Below are 22,121 nucleotides of genomic sequence, written 5' to 3'. Positions count from 1 at the left end.
GGTCAAACAGGAAGGAGAAGCAGCTGAGGGTGTAGGAGGGAGGATGAAGAGGCAGCTGTTCAGCAGAGAAGGATAGATTGTGATCTGCTCCATGTTGTTGACACTATCCACAAATATCGCCGGCATCGGAAAATATGAATCAACCCACATAGAGAAAATGACTTTACGGCTGTAAGCTAGCCATAGCCCCTACATTCACTCATAATTACAGTGTAGTGGCCAGAGACGGAGGCAGTGTACGGTTACACATCGACACAGAGGTATGAATTAGCCTTAAAAAACCCCCACTGTTTCTATCCTGGTCTCACCAGCTGTTATGAGCAATAGCGCAGGTGGGGTCATGACTGTTGTAGCCCAGGGGGCCCATAAATTAGGACTAGTTAGCATAGTGAGAGCTGAGGACCGCATGACCCAGGTGTGACACAAAGTGGGAGTCCCAGTTCAGAGCCGTACAGTTTTGATGTTTGAGTGGAGGCCGAAATGCACAGTGTGTGATTTTTGCTGCTCAGTCCATACAAGGAAAACAAAAGAGGTATTTTGATGATGTAGAGTAACATGGAACTGTGGGATCGGTTGTCTTCTTTGTTAAAACCAAAACAACAACACTGAAGTGACTGGGGCAGAAATGCTCAAGCAGGTAATGTAAACTTTGTTTGTTTGATATGTTCAGTGACTTCCTCAGTCTCTAACATACAATCTGATGTTATAGGGTGAAGTTATAGCCACAGGCAACTGAGTGAAATGCAGCAGAGGTGAGGGGTTCGGTGACACAGAGGCAGGAAAGAAGAGCGTAAGAAAAAGCGAGCTTTAATAATGGGCTGATATACAAAACCGAAAATCCAAGAAACACAAGTTGGCAACAAAATGGTAACAAGGAAAATCTAAGTAAACTGAAGAGAATGACAAAAATGGAGGACAAACCATAAAGCCATGGGGAACAAATGACTAACAGGAAACACACAGGGAAACAGGAGACGCAGGATGAAAACAGATCAGTCAGGGAACAAAAGACTTAAATACGCAAGGGCTAACGAACAACGAAACGCAGGTGTAAATAAAAAAAGGCGGGAAAGGGACAGAGAGGAAGTGGAAAGATGAATCTACAAAATAAAACAGGAAATTACTAAAAAACCCAAACCATGACATAACTCTACACATATCACAAAAGTCATTTTAATGCAACACTTTAATGGACTTGACCACCTCAAGACTTGACCTAACATGAAACTTGAAGGAAAAACATGAACACACTACCTGTGTCCCTCCTCTCTCCAGTCTTTATGCTGTGCTAAGCTAAGCTAAGCGAACTGCTTGCTTCTTCATATTTAGTGCACACTCAGTATCAATCTCCTCATCTAACTCTTGGTAAGAAAGTGAGTATGGTTATTTTGTGAAACACCTCCCTATCTCTATAAAAACAGCTCGGTCCTCATTGTGATTCAGATGGCAAGAGAAGAGCAAGATACAGAATTTGCAATAAACTCTTTTAACCCCAGCTAGAGATAGCGGGAGTCTCCATGGTAGCCTAAATACGTCTGCTTCTTCGTGTTTGGTTTTTCTCTCTGCCCTCTGGCTGTTTTTCTGGCTTTCCAAGGCTATGAAAAGTCTGATTGGGAGTCCTCCATGACACTGCTAGCTTACAAAAACTCCCTCAGCAAAGTTTTTCCTCCATGTAGCTGTCCTGCTCTCGAAATCCTTGCTCTTTACCACTGACGCCACCTGGCTCTCTTCATTTGAGCCATACAAGGATGAAATAGTGACGTGCGGCATATCCGCTTCATCCTCCCACTCTCTGAACGCTCTTGTTCTTCCTCTGATAAGAGCTGCGTGGATGTGACGGGCAGTTTGTTGTAAGTGTTTGTCAGCTGTTAGAGCGGCCTGCTGGCCCGTCTAACCGGCCCTCTAATGGAAGTCGGAACGCTCGTCCTCCCTTTTCTCGCTGTATTTCTCAAAGTCAAATGCTCTCACAGCATCGCACCTTTTTCCCAGCTGACAGCCTGCCGAATGGTTTCCCGTGAACGCTGAAAATCATTTAGCTTTCTCCTCAGTCTCCTCTCGAACATCCCAGTTAATAAATCAGGTGGTAGATGTGGGATTTGTCGAAGGTTTGGAAGCTGGCGTGAGGGTCAGAGGTTGTTAACGACAAGCCCTGCTACACTGATTTTTACACCCTGACTCAGATGATGATTATCACCGCTGGAAGGACGAGGAATGGGAAAAGAGCAATAGAATGAGGGCTGAATTGTAATATTCGATGCTGCCTGGAGCCCATCAATCACAGTTAGAAGAATCGGAGAAAGCCGTTGGTGATGAAGGACTGTGGATTCTCATCACTCCATTACATGGTTTACATGAGGATGACATGCTTACCCAGCGCCATGTACCAGGACAGTGTAAGCTTTTACGCTATCACCAGCATCAGCAGAGGCAGAATTCACTCATGTCAAATTTAGATGATTAAGAGCTTAGGAATTGAAAGAAACAAATGTCATCGCTTAGGCTGTAACATAATGAAGCACACACAGGTTTATGTCCTTGCCTGGTTTCAGGAAGCCGGCGTGATTTGTTTGGAACTGTGCCCGCATCCGCTCTAAGTGTTAGCGTTTCCTTCGCATGGAAACATCTCCTCTTTCCCCAGCTTTCATCTTTCTCCCTCCAGTATTCCCTCATCTTGGAATCTCTCTGTCTCCATCGCACTTGTTGCTCTCTCTGGTAATGATGTTAACAGGGTCAAATGCTTTCGGGGGCCTAGAGGGAGAAAGACTTAGAGTGATTTTTGGGTAAAATGGTTAACCAGCACTGAGAAGTGTGGAGAGGAAAATCCTCTTCATCTTTCTCAGGCGTTTATTTCTCACTGTCACACATACATGAAGCACATCATACAGCGGTACGTACGTTATATACACTGAGTTTGGTGTGTGTTTTCGTGGTGTTCAGCACCATGGAGGCAGCCGTCCTCTTCTCTTTAGCTTCCTCCCTCTTCCTCTTTTTCCTCTTCCCTGTTTTCCTTTTCTCTTTGCTACCTTACTTGTCTGAGTATCTTCACAAGATTTCAGATCTGTGGGATGAGTCTGAACCCCCCTTAGGGAGATGGGACATTGACTGGCTAGCAAGCATGTTCATAATTAATTCATATTTCACTGGTTATTTGAGTTATTTGAGTTCCCTCACTCTTCAACTTACTTCAAGTTTTATTTTTATTTAAAGAGGACTAGGACTAGTATTGATGTGTGTGTGTGTGTGTGTGTGTGTGTGTGTGTTTGTGTGTGAATATAAAACCCCTTAAAACTTGTTTACAGGGCTTAATTATTTCTTTATCTCATGAAATATTCACTATTCAATTCAATATATATATTCAATATTCACAAGAAGCAATATTAAGCAACGTATTAATATAAAGTTTAATTCTTCAATAAGAACAGCTAATTTGCTGGTTTATTGAGATTTGATTGACAGTGGCCTGGCAACACTGGCAAACATCCCACTCTTAGAACCTAATAAAAAACATTGGTAAATTCTGATTGATGCATGGAAATGTGTGACATCACACACTAAAATATACAAATATTTAATTTGGATACACAAAACTGTCGCAGATAGTATAATGTCTTATGCTCATAATAAGACGCTGATTTATATGACAGGTTTTCAGTGCCTTCATTAAAGCATCTCACCTACTGCCACATAAGTCAGAGCACTGTGTTGGTGTTGTTCAGGTTATGCATCACTAATTGGCCTCTTCTGTACAGTCCCCTCTGGGAAGCAGGGTGTATGCACTGAGAAGTGTGTGCATGGAATGTCACACTCTTGTTGAAAGGTGATAATGAAACCTTGTTGTCTGAGACAGTTTCTTTTTAAAAATGTTCTCCCCCATCCTGTTGTTGCCATAGAAGGTAGCCAATGGAGACAGTAACCCTCCATTCTTTCCAATAGACCATATTCACATAGTGGCCATTTTCCTCTGACTTCGCGCTCAGGATGGGAAGCTCAAATGTCCTGTTGCTGCGTTGCAGGTGACAGAAGTCATATAAACCTGGGGAATATTGCAAAACTTTCTTATTACACCACTTCCAGAATGAACAGCAACTAGAAAGACAATGGATAAAGAAAAAATATTGAGAGACCTGGGACATATTTCAAAGTTAAAACATATAGGTGATGACTAATGTTATCATTCAACCACATCAGCAGGGTTTGCTTCAGCATGTGGATTCCTTGTGATTGACAATCCAGTGTTTCCCACACATATACTTAACTTGGATGGTCCGTCCTGGTATATTAACGGTCCACAATCTCACCCAAATATGTTTACCTCTGGCTCAAAGGTAATAATGCCAGACTCATGACCTAATAACTGTAGTCCACAAACAAATGGTTGACGTCATGTTGGGTTAAACTTTTTGCTGTTGTCGCTAGTATCAAGACAAGTGCTGTACTTGATACCTGAGTTGTTGATACCTCATTGAGGTAAGGTATCTGCTCACCCTTTTCTGGTTGCTCATCGCAGATTTCTTTTGCTTTAATCTGTGTATGTGTGTGTGTGTGTGTGTGTGTTTGGGAGTCTGTTTGTAATTAGGAATGAAAGCAAAGTGAGATGAGATGATCGACAGCTCAACTCTCCACATTAGCACTTCTCGACACAGCTGCGAATGTCCTCTATGATATTTACACCCTGCAGGGTTTTTATTATACACCTTTTCTAGGTGTATAATTATCCCATGTCAGTGACGAGTGATGATGTGACTGTTGGGCACGAATTCTAGTGGCCTCACTGCCATTTCCACTGGGAATAAGACACTGGCCACAAATGATTGGATTAGTGTTTAACCCCCCCTTCCACTTAGCATAATCCTCTTTGCAGCTTTCCCTGAGTGTGTGTGTGTGTGTGTGTGTGTGTGTGTGTGTTTGTGTGTGTGTGTGTGTGTGTTTGTTTTTGCGTATGCGTGCGTTCGAAGTCCTCTGCTCTGACTGATGTGTACGCTCCAGCCGACGAACAGCAAGGTCACTTGGAGAGCTCATCCGCGGTCATCCACCATCGTCTGGCAGACACAGGTCGCATGTTTCCGGCGTCCAGTCAACGAGCTGTGTGGGAAGCACCCGGCAGCGAAGATGAGAGATGAGACACAGGAAAGAGTGAAGCCAGAGTGGGTGAGGGCGGGAGGAGGATGAGGAGAGGGGTAGCGAGACATCCGCGGTATGCGAAGATGGAGATGAGCGTTAATAATAGAAAAATCTGAGGCCTTGTTGAGAAAATATGGGCACTCGACATCGAGACAGCGTAGCCAGAGGTGAAGAGATGGGGGAGTTTGCGGGCACAGGATTATTGCGGGGAAAGGTTGGTGGAATTGAGCGATCAGTTGAAGGTCTGCAGGGTTTGGTATGTCATTGTCAGCCTTTCTAAACAGCCTCCAGAGCGATGGGCACTTTGAAGTTTCACAGAGCTGCTTAAATCCTGCCTGAAAAGACGCAGAGAACCGCGAGGCACAGAGAAGAGACAGGAATATACTGAGAGGGAGAGAGAGAGAGAGTGGGGGGAGAGAGGACGAAGAGAAGGATTGATGATGGGAGGAAGGGAGTGAGCGTAATCAGAAGTAAGGAGGCAGCTTGTTTCAGGAGGATGACAGGAGACAGGCAAGCGGAGAAAAGCTCCGGGTGCACCAACACAGTATGAGTAGTAAGGCTTTTTTTAGGGGGAGGGGGGAATGTATGAGTAATATGTTTCCAGCAGTTTGAGATGAGTAGCTGCAACATGAGAAGCAGTGATGCAGCAGTACAGCCCTGACATGATCTGAGCTGAATGTGGGTAGACTGGGTGCCGCCAGATTAGCACACTGACGAAAAACAGGGAACCGAGGCCTGAGTCAGAATGGATAGCTTCAGTGTACTAAATGCGTCCCATCACTTCCTCGGCAAGATGCAGTCAGTGCACTCCACTATAGACTTTCTGTCAGTCTCAGGTTTAGAGTGCTGGGAGGGAATGTCATGTGTTCGCTGACTTTCAAAACGCTAGTAGCCAAATGTTTAGCAGGTTAGAGGTGAAATTCGTAAGATGGTTGATTGTCGAGTCTCATTCACAGGATGTTGAATACCACCGACTTGGGTTGTTGCCCACCAGCCCAAAGCACTTGTATTTGACGACCTGGGAATGAGACTCGACAATCAATTATCTTTCTCCAGGGTATGATCAGAGGGACTAAAACGGCGTCAGCTAAATGTAACTATAGATGCTAAGCTAAAAGCGTTGGCGCACACGCCGGCTGGAGTAGGTGCAAAAGCTCGAACGCACATTGAGAATGTAAATACTGTCTTTTGAAATCAATTTGGGATCCCAAGGCTCGCAGTGACTTGGATTACATCAAATTAGCTGTATGGGTACCTTTTTTTTTTAAAACAAGTCTACTTCAGTTGTGTAGGACAAAGCTGCAACAGGGTTTTGCTGTGAAGCTCCAGAAATGTTTTGTAGACTAAGAAACTTTACCCGACTTTCCATCTGCCTGAGGGGGGGTAGATAATGACTGAATTTTCCTGTGTGGGTGAATTTATCCTTGAACAGATCTGGATAATCTAAAGATACAAACTAGTAATATTGTTCTACAGCTAGAAATCCGAGGAGGAACATGCAGCCAATCATCTTCTTTTTTTTTTTTCCAAGGGAAATATTTATTTTGTTTCTTCAAAGGGCTTCTTCGGTTCCATTTCCACGTGCTAACAGCACAAACCTCGATGATTAGTTTGTCGTTGACTGTGATGTTTGTTTTATCTTGTTTTTTTTTTAAAAAAGCATCAGGAGATGTGTTGTATTATTCAGCAGGACTGCATGAAAAATGTAGCATGAGCAGAGTGCGTGTGGGAAATATTAATAAGTACAGAATTATTAAAAAATACATTCTGAGTGGGCTGATTTCACCATGCCAAGCCTTGTATAGAAGTCCTATGATATCCCTATAGGGACATATCTTATAGGATCCAATGATATCACTGGAAGCTTAATACACTTTATTTGTGTACATTATTTCCGCTGTCACTTTGATATTTTACATTGTATATTTTCCTTAGAGGCAGCTGATATGCAGATGATTGCACCACTTGGCCAAATAAAACCTCCTCCTTTCCCTTTTCTATAAGAGCGAGGTTAACAAGTCTGAATTTAAATGCAGTGCTATTCATGAGCGGAGTTTGATAGTTCATGTGATGACTGGTCCTGTGGGAGTCCCATAAGAGAAATCAAGCCATAAGGAACCATTAATTCAAGCATTTTTTATTTCGCTATGCCACTCAGATCCCGTTCAAGCGAGGGACTCTGAAAGAAAATCATGGATCTGTAGATTTTCATCAAATCACAAGTGGAAAGTGTCTCAAAAAGTGACAAAAGACCTGAGGCTATAACCGCAGGAAGGAAGTAAGACGCGCGATCCACACAAACGAACATGCGTAGAGTCATGCATGGCCATACACATGCATGGGCGTGAATGCACTCGCATTAATAGCAGTGAATGAAAGCTGGGGGTGTAGTGGAAGTGTAAGAGAAAGTTACTATGAGAGGAGAGAGAGGATGTTGAAGTTAAAAAGCTGTTCTGGTGAATTATTAATGCCAAGAATTGTGCCCACAGACACAGCATCTTACAGACTTTCTCTCTCTCTCTCTCTCCCTCACACACACACACACACACACACACACACACACACACACACACACACACACACACACACACACACACTCGCAAACACAGCTGCAATCCCCAGTTGCTTGTGCAGACAGGAAACGGCGTACTTGTCGCTCTGTCTGGATTTGGGGGGGTATGTGTAAGTGCTCTGTTGTTGGCCCCAATGAGAGGGATGTTTGTAGTTGTTCCCTGAATGGTGAATACTGTGTGTGTGCGCGTTTGGTGTGTGTGTGTGTGTGTGTGTGTGTGTGTGTGTGTGTGTGTGTGTGTGTGTGTGTGTGTGTGTGTGTATGCATGCATGTGGTGTGTGAGTGTATGTGAGTGAGGATGCAGGAAGGGTTGAGGCAAGATTCCCATATGTTGTTTGCCTAAATATAGGCTACAAAGCGACGTACAGATTAGCAAAAGTCGTTCTTCTGTGGGGGCTTAACGCTGAAGTCAGCCCTCAGCTGGCTACAGTTCATGGATCAGTCCACCAGCTACATGTTTTGTTTTAATGAGATCAACGTCGTACAATTGGAGATTCTTATTTATTCATTAACAATATAAAAAATGCAAAAGCAGTATTTGTTAGTTTAACCTTCTTAGATTCCTGCTGCTTTAGTTTTTATTCAGAATAAGACGGCGCTGGTAACAGGGGAACTTCTAAAAAATGCTGACAAGGAGCAACTGTCTCAACTGAGTTTGTATTTGTAGGCATAGGACAGAGGAGGTATTTCATAAATCAGGATGGTGTTTTTTTTTTTCAGGTAGCAGTTTTCACCTCTCACTAGACAGTGTTGTAATTGTTGTAATTAAAGTGCACCTTCTGCAAACCTGCCAACATGAGGCTGTGAAAAAGAGTCTTTCTGGCATAGCGCAAATGGCCAACCCTTAACCCCCCCTCCATATATAACACCACACCACAGATTAAGAGGCTAAATACAAGGAATTTTCAGTAAAATAACTTGTGAGTCTCAATTGCATAGTTCACAGTAAAATTAATGTATAGGAAGGCATTCTAAAGTCATTTTTCTTATTGTGAGACAGTGTCTGTGTGTGGAGGAGCCGTGGTTGCCAGGTAGAGCCTCAAAAAGAAGAAGAGGAAAGATGAAATGATGCAGGACTACAATCTGCAGAGTACTTGAGCTCCTTGTAAGCAAGTGAGACAAGTCAGGAGCACTTTCAGCGTCAGACTGAGCTGAGCAAAGGGCTTGAGCGAGCACAGGAACATCGCACATGTGAGGCAGGGTCGTTTGCGCTTAAGATACCTCAATTGGAGCTATTAGCTGGATAACGTTAGCTTCCGGGTTTCCAGGGGCCAAACCTGGAAAGAAAACCACCAAATTGGCAGCGGTCGGTCTTAGATGCTGCGTTTAGGTCCCTCTCTGGTCATGTCTGACCAGCACTCTCATCACTTAATGTGATCGCTAGCAGCTCGCCTCCTTTGACACGAAGCTGCATGGCGGGATTGAGACCCACATCCATCCTAAAGCGATCAGCTACGAGAAATTCCAATCAATGTCCTCAAAAAATCTCTCCCTTCCACACCATTTTTACATGAACGTGTAAATGTGCGGACGCAGATAACCTCCACTTTTGTTTCACGGGGAAGAAATCACGAAAGAATTCCCGGCTCCGTCCCTGTAGTGCACAGCCTTGCTTAGGAACAATGAAAATGGACCCATCAGACATAACAGTAGCCTTTTTACTATCCACTTAAAAGATACCAGTACAGTTTGACACACTTAGCACACCACGCTGACTTGTGTTTTTTCAGCTCACACTCACCTCAGCTCCTCTCACCTCAGAGCAGCACAGCTGCGGTGCCGTCCCAAGTGATGGAGGGTTAACATGTGAGTGAGTGTAATAGCAGTGAGCGCGATTGGATCTCTGCTGTTAAAAGGAGCTGCTGTGTATGTTTCAAGCGGTTAGTGGTGTTCAAAAACTGTGTGTGTGTGTGTGTTCGGGTGAGTGCGTCTGTGTGCACACCTCAACCTCAGTTGGCACTCTCCATAATGCTCAGCTGCACACGCCACGTTGTTTCTGTATTTCCTGGGAGATGTTGGGTGCATAAACTCTGCCTGTGCTAAATAATTAAACCACAGTTTTGTGACCCATGTTCTCTCTTTCCTTCTCTCCCCCTGCGCTCACCCCACCATCCACTCTTTTCTCTTCTCTCACCTCCACCTCCTTCTGAAGCTGGTGTTACCGTGGCCCAGAGAGTGGTAATGGTGCAAGCTGGCCCGCTGATACGGACCGAGGGCTCTCACGTGACCATCTGGTGCAACGTGACGGGCTACAAGGAGGGCGTGGAACAGGACTTTGAGTGGTCCATGTATCTACCAACGGCAGCGGACAGAGAGATCCGCATCGTCAGCACGGCTGAGCCCAACTATGCCTACGCCGTTTATGCCCAGAGGGTGAACAGCAAAGAGATCTACGTGGAGAGGCTGAGCGGTGACTCGGCCGTGCTCCACATCACCAAAGTGCAGGCCAAGGACCAGGGTCTGTTTGAGTGTTACACACCCAACACAGACGGCCGGTACCTGGGATCCTACAGCGCACGCACAAACCTCACTGGTAAGACTCTAAGCACAGACACACACACACACACACAGATAAACTGTGACTAACCACGTGTTTCCAAGCATGTAAACCTGTTCAAGTAGTCGCCCAAAATAAAACGATCAACCCGAAAATGAGCATGATTTGTCTCCCTTCAGACAAACTGATCCCAGCCTTTTTAGTATTCAGATGACATGATACACATGTGCAATACACTTTGGCAAACGTGCCTGGATTTCAATATATCAAATTAACATCCAACAAAGCAAGTTCATTTGTATTCTGCAGCCACGTTCAGACACAGAGGTAATAAAAGTGCTAGCGATAATGTAATATGACCACCTCTGTAGCAGTGTTGTGATTATATTAGTTCAGAAATTTAAGATTTAAGTTACTAGAGTTGCCAGGATTAATCAATTGATGTCGGCCATTAAAGGAGACATATGATCATTTTCAGGTTCATCATTCTACTAGAAAAGATTTACATGCTTTAATGCTTAAAAGAGACATCAGTTTGCTCATACTGTCCAGTGCCGCAGCTCTGAATCCCCCCTCTGAACACGGTTTTAGCTCCTGTCTCCTCCAGATTCCCCAGTCTGCTCTGATTGGCCAGCTAACACATGGCTGACCCAGCACCGCTGACAATAACAGCGCGACTGTGCTAAGTCAATTCTCACATGCCAAACTAGCCGCTGGGAATACATTATGCAAATGTGTGACGTAGTGTGTCACAAAGGGACAGAAATGAAAGTGAGACTAGTAGACTACTGTGGAGGAGTTTCAGGAGCAGTGTTTTCTGTGGGAGAGAGGAGCCTCTGTTGGTGTGAAAGATCTTTCACATGCAACTTTTACTGAACCTACGCATATAACACACTGAAGGAATTGAAGGAATTGAAGGAAAACAAACCAAGCGGAATAATTCCCCCTTAAATCAAATGGCAACTATTTTGCTAATCGATTAATCAGTTTGAGTAATTTTTTGATCGTACAAATGATCTGATACCAGCTTTTGGAAAGTGAATATTTTCTTTATTTTTGCTTCTCTATAAAAGTAAACTGAATATCTTGTGACCTCACCATGTTGTGGACAAAACAAAACATTTGAGGACATTATCCCAGTCTTTAGGAAACACTGGAGACTGGAAAAACATCTTTCACCTTATTTGACATTTTCAATTGGTTGTTCAATTGGAAAAATAATCACCAGATTAAATGACAATGAAAATAATCATTAGTAGCAGCGCTATTGTTTGTAGGATTTTCAAGGCTGGATTAAACTTCTAGGCGGTCTTCGGCAAAGTTGATCGGTGAGCCCCCTTTGACCCTGACTCTGTGAATTTTGTCTCTGTGTACCCATCAGATGTAGTGTACATGGTGGACCACACATGGCAGCTTCATTATGTATTTTGGCTTTACAAAATACTGCAGGGATTTGATTACACATCCATTTATTTCGACCTGTGCGACATATATGCAAAATATCAATGAAATTTGAAGCGGCTCAGAACTAGATTTTTGCACAGGACCCCCTATGCAAATCAGGACCTTGTGATTGAAAAGAATGCGAGATCTGCTTTGAGTCATTGCAGTGCATATTGTGCCACAGTGCTGCTTATTCTAAACAAATTTACATAAACCTTTCCGACCTGGGGCCTCGAGCAGCGTGCCTAATGGTATGTGCTGTCAACCCTGAATGTGATGTTCGTTGAGGTTTTTTGGTAAAATACAGAATAATCTGTATCGCAAGCAGATCAGTGACAGCCAGGCTGATCGCAAATAAAGCGAACCAGAGCCTGATGTCCAAAAACTAGCTGTGATCCGCGCGCCCTTGTTGAGGGGGTGTGAGAGGAAGTGCTGCAATCCAACATCACACAATGTCCCATCTGTTCTGACCGGGGAAAAAACCGCGCACTTCCCTATCTCACTCACACGCCCACACAAGCTCTCACACCTCCTTCTCATCTACTGTATTCTTTCCTTGCCCTGAGCAGTTTCAGTGCAACGCGGTGTGTCGGAGTGATGTGTCAAACAGCAGCACTAGTTCCCGTCTTCCACTCCGTCCTCTCTGCCAGAGACATGTACAGATCAACCCAACAGGCATGCGGTGCTGAAGCCACAGCTGTCATAGTTTGAATTTCCATTCCCGTCATAACTTCGTGCCTCCGTCCCTGTCGAGGCTGACCTCCCTCTTGAGGTCAAAGTGCATACCAAGTGCTCAATGGCAGAGTTGCACTTTACGTGTCCCAGTGTGTCCCTGTGAACAGAGAACTTCTCGGTCAGAAAGTCATGTTCGCTTAACAGATCAATGGGCCCGACTTTTCGTTGAATAAGTATTATTATCAGCGCCTCAGCGGTTGTATTATCTCGTACCAGCAGTGCGATGTGAATTTGGGTCAGGGCTCAGACGAGGGGCACTTTAAAAACAGCGCTGCTGATAGCACGTGGTATTTATAGAAATGCGTGTGAGAGAGCGAGGCCGAGGGTGCGAGCGGAGGTGTTGAGGGACTCTGTTATCTGAGCCTTTCTGTGTCTTTAACCTCTTAACCCAGTTTCAGAGGTCAGGGGTACGCGGCGGGGTCCTTCCCATCTTCGGCCCCTCTGTGATTGCTCAGCAGCTGCACGCCTCCTTGGGCTGTCGGCGGACAAACAATACCTTGTGTCCCCTCCCCCTCCTCCTCCTCCCCATGTCCATCCTCTCGTCCTCATTCTCCCGTCTTTCATTCTGTCATCTGTCCGTCTCCATTCATCAGCCCCCTGGCCTCTTTCTTTAATTTGCTCTTGCCCTTAAAAAACCTCTGCTGATGCTGCCTCTGAAAATATGTGATTCAAGGGTGATGTCAGAGAACAACCGCAACCAGGGGAGTGTTGTGGAGGAAATATGGGAAGGAGGGATATGAGATGGGAGGCGTGTTTCTGTCTGCGTGAGTTTCTGTGCATCTGGGCTGTTTGGGTTTGATGAAGGAGTTGAAGGCCGCGCAGTAATCTGTGCCCTGAGTGGTGCATTAAGGCTTACTCACTCACGGGGATGTGTTTCACCCACTGTCGACTCTCCGCACAAAGGGCAGAGGAGGGTTTCAACATGCAACTTAATGCCTAATCCCTGAGGAGGAGAGCGTTTTCTGTTCTGCACCTGGATGGCGTTCTCCACGATACTGTGACGTTCCCCTGTGTTTTCAGGTCTTGTATTGTCCGTCACACAGAATCAGACACCCCACTCAGGCACGTGGATAATTGCCTGGAAACGTGATCTTTGCCTTTTTTTTTGTATGCATGTCTCTGTGTATGGGACTGAGTGGACAGAAATTGTGTTGTTTTTTGTCTTTTCTTCCCCCTCTGTGAAACTAAACTTAGATTAATCAAAATATAGCTCTGCTCAGCCCCTAAGTGTCAATACTGCCCGAGGCACTGCAGTAATATTACACATGTGAAATGAATCATTTGGCAGCATGGCACAAATACTAGATGATGTCCTCTAAATCATGGCGTGACTCAGATAAACAGAAAAGTCATTATTCTTTGTGAAGAGAAAGGTTAGGTTTGACAGTTCCTTTTGTTATTTTCCTCCACGATTTTGACGGGGAAAGACAGACTGGCGTACTAGCGAGCGGGGAAGTAATCTCCACTGTGGCCGTATCTGTAAATGAATTATTGGCCCGTGTACTTAAAGCGTCCATAACTGCTATGTTTATATAAAGAATAAATGTGAAATCTCCCAGTGATAAAACCCACAGAGAATTATCACCCGGCTCTGCATTTCCCCACTGTGCTCTACGCAGTTTCATTTTTCACTTCGTGGTTTTTACGGCTCACAACTGAACTGTTTTGGCTCAAGTCTCACCGGGCTCATCAACCTTGTTTCCAGCAGCTGCAGGCAGTTAAAAAACTCTAAAATCCCCCTCTGTACACCCGTACCTGCTCAGCACCAAAACAGCAGACAGATAGTTAGTGACTAGCTGGTGAACATTTAGCAGCTAATGAGCGTGATATTTCCCTCAAGAGTTGGTGGAGACCAAAAATGGAGCCAGAAGTGAGGTGAATATTGGACTTAATCTGGTAGGGCACAACTTCACAAATGCTTATCTTGGTCAGTATCTGGTGGTGTGTGTGAATAGGAAACCCTTTGGTAACACCCCCACCGTATCGCCCGTTAAAGGTGATAATATGTCGGTGTATTTTTGTTCCTCCAGTTGAAGTTATGATATGAACGAGCATAATAGGCCTCCTTCAAGTGACAGGCAACCTGAGAGGAGTAAACCAAACTCAACGTGCTCATCATGAATGTGAATATGTCTCTCAAATGCAACATTAATGCTCCAGTGTGGCATCTTTTCTGTATTGTTTGTGTTTCTAATTTGACAATGTCGTAAAAACATCGAGGCACGAGCTATGCTGTGTCTACAGGAAACACTTGGATGCTTTCCTTTGCTTTTGCCTTTTGGTCATAGTAAGATAACAGTGGCGATGTTATCCATTAACCTTTATCTGCAGCTGAGGCCCGACAGTCTGGCCGGCAGTGTGACCTGCGCAGAAACAAGAGTGTCCCTCTTTGTGAATGAGGCGGCTTTATTTCTTTTTTCTTTAAGCTGTTATTTCTCATAGTTTGCGTGTCTTTATATGGATGCAGGTATCGTTGTTTGTGCCAAAATGTTGCGCAAGACATGTGTTTAACCTGGGCGATGTGAAGCTCTCTGAGGTTGAAGGTCACACGTGGTTCCTCTCGGCACTCCTCCACACTCTGATCTTGGAGCTTGACTAAGCTCCATGTGTTGCATTTGAGTGTGAGTTACTGTGTGCTTGTGCATGCGTGTGTGTGTGTGTGTGTGTGCACGCTTGACTTCCTCCTACACATCAGATTGCAGAAGAAAAGGACAACAGCCTGACATGGCCATCACGGTTGTCCTTATCCTACGCACCAGCCTGCGTGTGAGCGATTCCAACCACTAGCAGAACAGCAAGCCCTCGCTGAAACAAGTATCACACTGCTCTTACTTACGAGGCTCCCATATACCCTCACTGTCCTAGAAAGCACATAGGAGTCGCCATGCTGGCAGATATACAGATTCTAGCCTCCGCACTTGGCAGCAGTCATCCAGTCCCAGTGCTGTAGTAATATAGTAATAGAGCTGGAGAAAGGGAGGCCTTGGTGAGTTTTCAAACGGAGGCATTCGCACTTCTTCCTGTTATTCACTGCCACCGCACACGAGAAAGGGAAGAAAAGGTTCATCATCAGATGTGTGACACTAGAAAAAATCAACTTTGGCAGTGAGTGCTTCTGAAGAGAAGAAAGTGAGATGGATGGCGAGAGGAGTCGGAGACAAGGAAATTGGAAAAGAGAGGAATGGGGACAGAAGCGGCAGTATTGGAGATGGGTAGCGGGGCGATGCTGAATAGAGTGTGTGACCAATGAATGATGAGCTCTTCCTCCCGACTCCTATGTGATTGGTTACACCTCCCCGAGGCATTACCCACAATACAGCTGGCGCTATAGGGGTGTGTTTTAAATAGTCGCTGCCTGATGTGACTCCTAAGGTTAATGCAGTTACTAACCATACGAGCTGTGAATGCAATTACCCAGCACAAATTGAGGAGGCTGAGAAAGAAAGGGAAAGAAGTAAAAGGCTACAGATGAGACCCAGGCATTTCAAGTTAAAGAAGTAGAAAACGTCGTGTGGGTCGATTTTCCAAACAAGCCACGGCAAAACACTACGTCCCTCCAGTCATACTTCTCGTTTTCATTACATTTATGGCTTCTGTTTTTATTCTCTTCCAGTGGAATTCCTTCACATGATTGAGTGGCTTTCCTGTGAGCTAGAGACACATACAGTAGTCTGTCAAGAATGCATGATATGGATCTTTTTGGTTATGGATAGTTACCTGCTTGTTATGGCTGATGCCGATAAGATAAAAGATCATTTCAATTTTTTTTTTATTTTATTTTGAAAATAAGTTGATAACCTGCAGTTTATGCACACCTGCTGGGCAGAAAAAATGGTCCACACACGTACACAAGCACAAAGGACGGCACCTTGTCCAGCCGGCACAAACGCACCTCCTCAGTGGACATGCTCGACGTGTGGTGGAGGTAGTCAGCTTTAGTCTGTAAAGTAAATAATAAATAAATAAACATCTTGGCAAGGAAGAGGTGACAAAGTGTCATGAATATGCCGATGCATGTTTTATTAGAGCTCCATGAAACTGGTTAGCCACAGTTGTTTTGAAGGAAGTGAACTTGGAACAGAGCGGGTCAGCTTGCTTTCATTGCTTAATGCTATAGCGCCCGCAGGCTGCAGCGCTCACACTGCAGCTCGCACACACGTTTGTGTTCAAGTCCTGCACTTGAGAACTCGACTGCGTGTGAAATCAATCCCTCCGTCCATTAGCATGTTGACAGTGTGCTCCTTTCCTTCATCTCCTTCTCCTCCTCTTCCCTTTCCTTCATTCCTTCCTAACTTCTTTCTTCAAAAGGTGAACCTACTGTATCATAGTGTTTAGATGATGCGATTTATAAGTCAGTGAAAGCAATTGGGCTTCGCATTATCAGCTCTAGTTATTGGCTATAAGTTCTGTATTGGCCTATAGCTGATTATATAAATTTCCCATTATCGGGACGATCATTATATTTGCCCAATATACATCATGCATCCCTCGTTTCTGTTCCTGAAGAGGGCAGAAAACCGGAGTGTTGATTTTAGTGAACATAGCTGAGCCTGTGCACTGCTGAACATACAGCACATACAGAGTAACACGGCCTGAATCACAAACTCCTCCTGCTGAGCTCAGCGTTGTGTCTGATTTGCGTCTCCCCCGCCCTCGCTCTCTTTTTCACGAGGGAGCAGGCGCTGCCAAGTTGCACTCCTCCACTTCACTTAATGAGATGTGGAGATGTCATCTCACATACTGTCTGTTACACTGAGTGACACTGAGACCCCGCCTCCCGTATCCCTTGCTCTCCACACTGTTTTCTCTCCTCAACCGCATCCCACTCCCTCCCATCAATCCAGAAGCTCCAGAGTCGATTCAGTCTGGTCCACCGCCTCGGCCCCCCAGCTGGTGTTGGTCATGCAGGTATATGGTTTTGTCAATACGGCTGTTAGTTGAGCTTCATCACAGGAGAAAGGCACGAGGGTGATTGAAGCACACAGAGTAAGACTGCGTGGGCAGCTGGTGATTGAATCAGGACAGGAGGAGGGAGGGGGGCTTTTAAAGAAGGCAAATATACGGGTGAAGCCTTGTGTTGACAAAGAAGAATATAGCGAGAGGTACAAAAGGAAAAGGGTGAATAAAGAAGAGAAAGTGTAGATGAATGGACGAGAGAAGTTGTATCTCCTACGTCGGTTGGTATTGATTGCGAGCAGCGGCCCGAGTGCAACCAGAGCTTTTTATCTTCCTCATCTCTCCTTGCAGTGACACTTCCAGCTCTCTCTGCTCCTCTTCTCTCTGGCCTTACCATCACCTCTCAGTTTCATTTACATCCCCTATCTGGCTTTTGTTTGTGTGTATATTTGACATTGTGTGTGTGTGTGTGTGTGTGTGTGTGTGTAAGCGCATACTGGCTCTAGGCCGCGGACCAGGCAGGACTCCAAATGGAAAGCGATTTTATCACCATGTCTGGCTTGCCATTTCCTTGCACATCTCATCTACTTGAGCGGACAAGGCTTCCTGCTCAATAACATTACTGCCACTCGGACCCGCCTAGCACAGACACAAGCATGTATACACACACCCACACGGCAAACACAAAACACAGTCGCAGACACACAGTGTAGCGGGCTGTCAGTCAGGACAGATGTCGCACCCATAATTGAGTCTGAGAGAGACGGTGCCGTGGTGCTCCCATCGGAAGATATCCTTTCTACTGAACACCACTGAAGAGGGCTTTAACAACCCCGGCAGATCACTGTGGTAGACAGCACTACTGCTGAATGTAACATGTAGTATTGTGAATAAAACAGTGCACTTCAAGTGGGAAAAAAACAGACCGCTTGATACTTTGTAGTCCAGTAGGGCTGAGCTGTACTACAATGTTTGTACATGTGTATTTTGGTGACAACTGTAGAGGTTTTTGGTTTAAAGAAGACCTGTTCTGCTTTTTCGTATTTTGACTCTCCTTCAGTGTTTTATATTTATTCTAGTGAATGTAAAAGGTCATGAAAGTAAAAGAGGTCAAGAGAGTTCCTCTCTCCCACAGAAAATACTGCCCCTGAAACGCCTCGTCAGCAGTCCACGACTTAACGTGACATTGTGACATCACAGTACGTCACCTTGTCACACTTTTGTGTAATTTATGCTGATAGCTAGTTTGGCACGTTAGAAATGATTAAGCACAGCTGCTGTGTTGTTGTTGTGCTAGGTCAGGTGCATGTGAGCTGACCAATCAGAGGAGACTGGGAATTTGAGAGGAGGGGCCTTAAAAGCGCTAAAACAGAGCAATTCAGACAGAGGAGGGATACAGAGCCGCAGCACTGGACAGTATGAGAAAACTGATTTGTGTTTTGGCCTTCAAAGCATATAAGCCTTTTCTAGTAGTAACACAAAATGAAATTAAAAACCTGGAAACAAGCATAAAATGTCTCCTTTTAGTATTGTTGGGAAAATGAAAGACATGTTTGAAATTTTCACACTACTCCTCGTGAAGGCTGCAGTCAAAGTAAGTAATGTCATCACAAAACGGTCTGAATCACTCCGGCACTAGATAATCTAATTCTTTGAGGTGGTTGTTGCCCATCACCTGTCACTTGTAGCTGCTTGGAACCACCGAACAGTTTCATTCAGGCGCATAGCCATGTTTGTACACTGGAGAAGTTAACCATGTACATTGCCATAGTGACAGAGGGCCACAATGATGAAGCTACAGGTCTCCGCGTTTCCCAATTTTTAGATCCAATCCCAAATGGACCTGTGGGAAACCATCCAAAACCTGACATCCAAAATAAGGGCCAAGAGAACAGTCAGGCGCATAATTAGACCTGATCCAAAAACACTTTTTCTTCCAAACAGACCAATAAAACAAGCAAATGGAGAAAGAACACCAATACTGGCAGCAGCATGAGTCACCACCAATTAACAAACGGTCTCGGCCAAAATGAGACGCTTTACGTGTCATTTTTCCTGCACGCAACAGTTCACACAAAAACAAATCACACATTTGTCCTGTGAGGACAGCAGGCATCCACTCACATTCACTCAGCAAATAGACGCACAGTCACTCATCTGTTAGACGCACGGTCTCTGCCCTACCTGATTATACTGAATGTAATTAAAACCTGGCCTGACTCAGGTCCAAGATCAGGCCTTGAATACTAGTAACCCAGCGGATCCTTGAAGAACTCTGAATGAGGGCAGTGCTTTAGCTTTGCCTCTTGCTCAAAATTCCACTTGCTGAGATTGGTCTGTGGGGCCAATTAAGAAGCTGCTGCCATTAAACATGAATTTAAATGCTCTTGTAGCCTACAGACACACTTTCAAGCATACACTGCCTTGGAAATTTTGGTTGTTACCCTTGTGAAACTATAAATGATGTCAGCGCTGCTCTGCATTTAGCTCATCACCCACGCTATTGAGCTAGGCTAATGAGAAAGGATTTAATATGCTAACAAACGCACGTGTGTGTGTGTGTGCGCGCGCGTGTGCGGGTGCCTGTGTTGGTGTGCGTCGCGTGTATATGTTTATTAATGTAATATAATGGGCTAAAGATGCGCCACTGTTTCTGTCGTCGATTTGATTTGATTAGCTTAGCTAAGCGCTAACCCCCGGGGGCCTGCTGCCTCTTCTGCGTGAGATTAACAGAACACAGCCACAGTTTGAATATGCATTTCGGCATTAATATGGATGTGAATGGATATGCTAACGAGTGTTTGTGTTCATGTCATTAAAATGTGTGTCAGCGAAGAGTGGAACTTGCACTTTAATAGCCTCCAGGACGCACGCAAGTGTGGTCCAGGACACTCAGGCGGCTGCTGCTGCTGCTGCTGCTGCTGCATTGTTTGATGTTTGCAGCTGCTTTGAAGCCTTATCTGAGCGCACATGAAGGGGCAGGTTCCTCTTGGTTAAAGCCATACATCTGATAACCCCTTTTGACACGGACACAAATGCTCACACAGGCAAAAGAATCCATTTCACACACATTCATATATCCAAGAACATGCAGAGATATTGGCACTCTTGCATACACGCTTTCTAGTGATGTGTCGTGCGCGTGGAGAGGTAGAGAGCTGGCATTGTTGAAGCATAGCTGCATCCAGGCAACTAGTGGTTGGCAGTGATTGAGCTGATTGTGCAAAGCAGCTGGCTTCGGTCACTAGCACATAAGCTGCACTCTGTTTGGCCGTGCCAGCGTGCCGACCGCTAGGTAGCTGAAAAGGCGGGGAGACCCGATTAAAAGAAGAGCAAGCCGACGCGTGAAGCAGCAAGTATGACGTTAAACGTTATGAGCTGATAAACACCGGCGCTTCATGAAATTGATACAGACAATCTGCGTCTTGGAGTTGGCAGGGACAATGTATTTGTTCCATTTGGATTTAGCCGAAACACGACATTGTTGGTGCACATTGCATTTTGTTTTGCCTGCTTGCCTGCTTGTTTTGCAAACAGAGTTGAAACCACCGATTTGCTCATCTCAAAACAACACTGTGCACACTGTCCAGTTGGATGGTGGACAGAGCTCCAACAGATATATCTTTTATCCCACAGGAGTCAGTTGTGAAGTGTAGCGCTGCTTTTCACCACCTCATTTAGTGGGGGTGGGCGATGGGGACAAAATCTTTTATCGCACTGTATTTAATCTCCTACATCTCACACTTCACAATACAGTATTTGTTCTGTACATTCAATTAAGATGTGGTTTCATACTATGCATCAACACATTTGATTACTATCTTTTCTAGTATTTTGAACTCCGTACAAACTAAAACAACACTTGAGTGAACACGAGACATAAAGCGGTAAAATTAACATTCTGGAAGCCTAAGGTTCCAAATGAGAACGACGGAGTTGTAACAGAAGTCCATTACCATCACAAACGTTCTCTCATCGAAAAGATTAGCAGTCCTGCTGCCAAAAATCACATTCCCTTGTGAAGCAGCTGGATTCATCAACTGCATCCGTTTGCTCCGTAGACCCTCTTCACATTGCTGCCATTTTCCTCCAACATCAGAACCAGGGTGATAAACTTGAAAGCTGGGATTATGCAATGCGGCTGTGTTCCAGGTTGCAAACGGCATTAACGTAGATAATCCGACAAATTGTTGTCTTTTAACAGCTTCCCAACTGATCAGGAACTGAACAGGTGATGGATAGAACTCTCAAGCAGATGTTCGCGTTCAGCAACTTCCTAGCCAACATTACTGTTTGGTTACATCCAGTGTGTTTCACTCCCAGTTTAAAAAAATGGGTCCGAGATGTGTGTTTCATATTTTCAGAATTAATGTATGCCTTTCCTTACCACGTTGTAACAAATAGTAACATTAGCGAGACTGTGGTTGAATGCTAACGTAAACTGTTGTCTGATGAAAGCGGACCTGTTTTATCTTGAAATGTGGTCCAGCGTCCCTCCGGATTAAGCCGTCCGTTGTCTTTACAGTTGCAAGTCAATCAGGAAGCCGTGAAATGACAACAGTCTGTCAGCTGTCTACGTTTTCATGTGACTTCATGCGATTTGCACACTAGGACACAGCAGTGAGGCATTTGAGCCTGAGTATGTTGTCAGAGGAAAATGCCCACCACGTGAACATGTTCTATAACCTGCCCCGATTATTTAGCAGAGACACTAAAGCCTGTCTCTCATAATAACCGTGGACAGCACCTGGAGAATTGGGTATGGACATTTTCCGGAGTTGTCCTTTCACACATATAAGAAACGACAGGAGATTGTCCGTGTCATATGTGTTCCCACCTACAGGAAAATACTGCATT

At 44.8% G+C, this 22,121-nt stretch overlaps 1 protein-coding gene across 1 annotated transcript in view; it reads left to right on the top strand.

The window, feature by feature from the left end:
* Positions 1-22,121, top strand: part of igsf3 (immunoglobulin superfamily, member 3) — an 83,325-nt gene that overhangs the window by 11,145 nt on the left and 50,059 nt on the right. The window contains exon 2 of the mRNA XM_030427640.1: positions 9,846-10,226. Within this exon, the coding sequence (XP_030283500.1) occupies positions 9,846-10,226 (381 nt within the window). The remainder of the gene's footprint in view (positions 1-9,845; positions 10,227-22,121) is intronic.

The sequence above is a fragment of the Sparus aurata genome, chromosome 9, assembly GCF_900880675.1.
Source record: "Sparus aurata chromosome 9, fSpaAur1.1, whole genome shotgun sequence".
Lineage (NCBI taxonomy): Eukaryota > Metazoa > Chordata > Actinopteri > Spariformes > Sparidae > Sparus > Sparus aurata.
The sequence above is the reverse complement of the archived record's forward strand: the minus strand, read 5'-3'. Positions and strand labels throughout refer to the sequence as shown.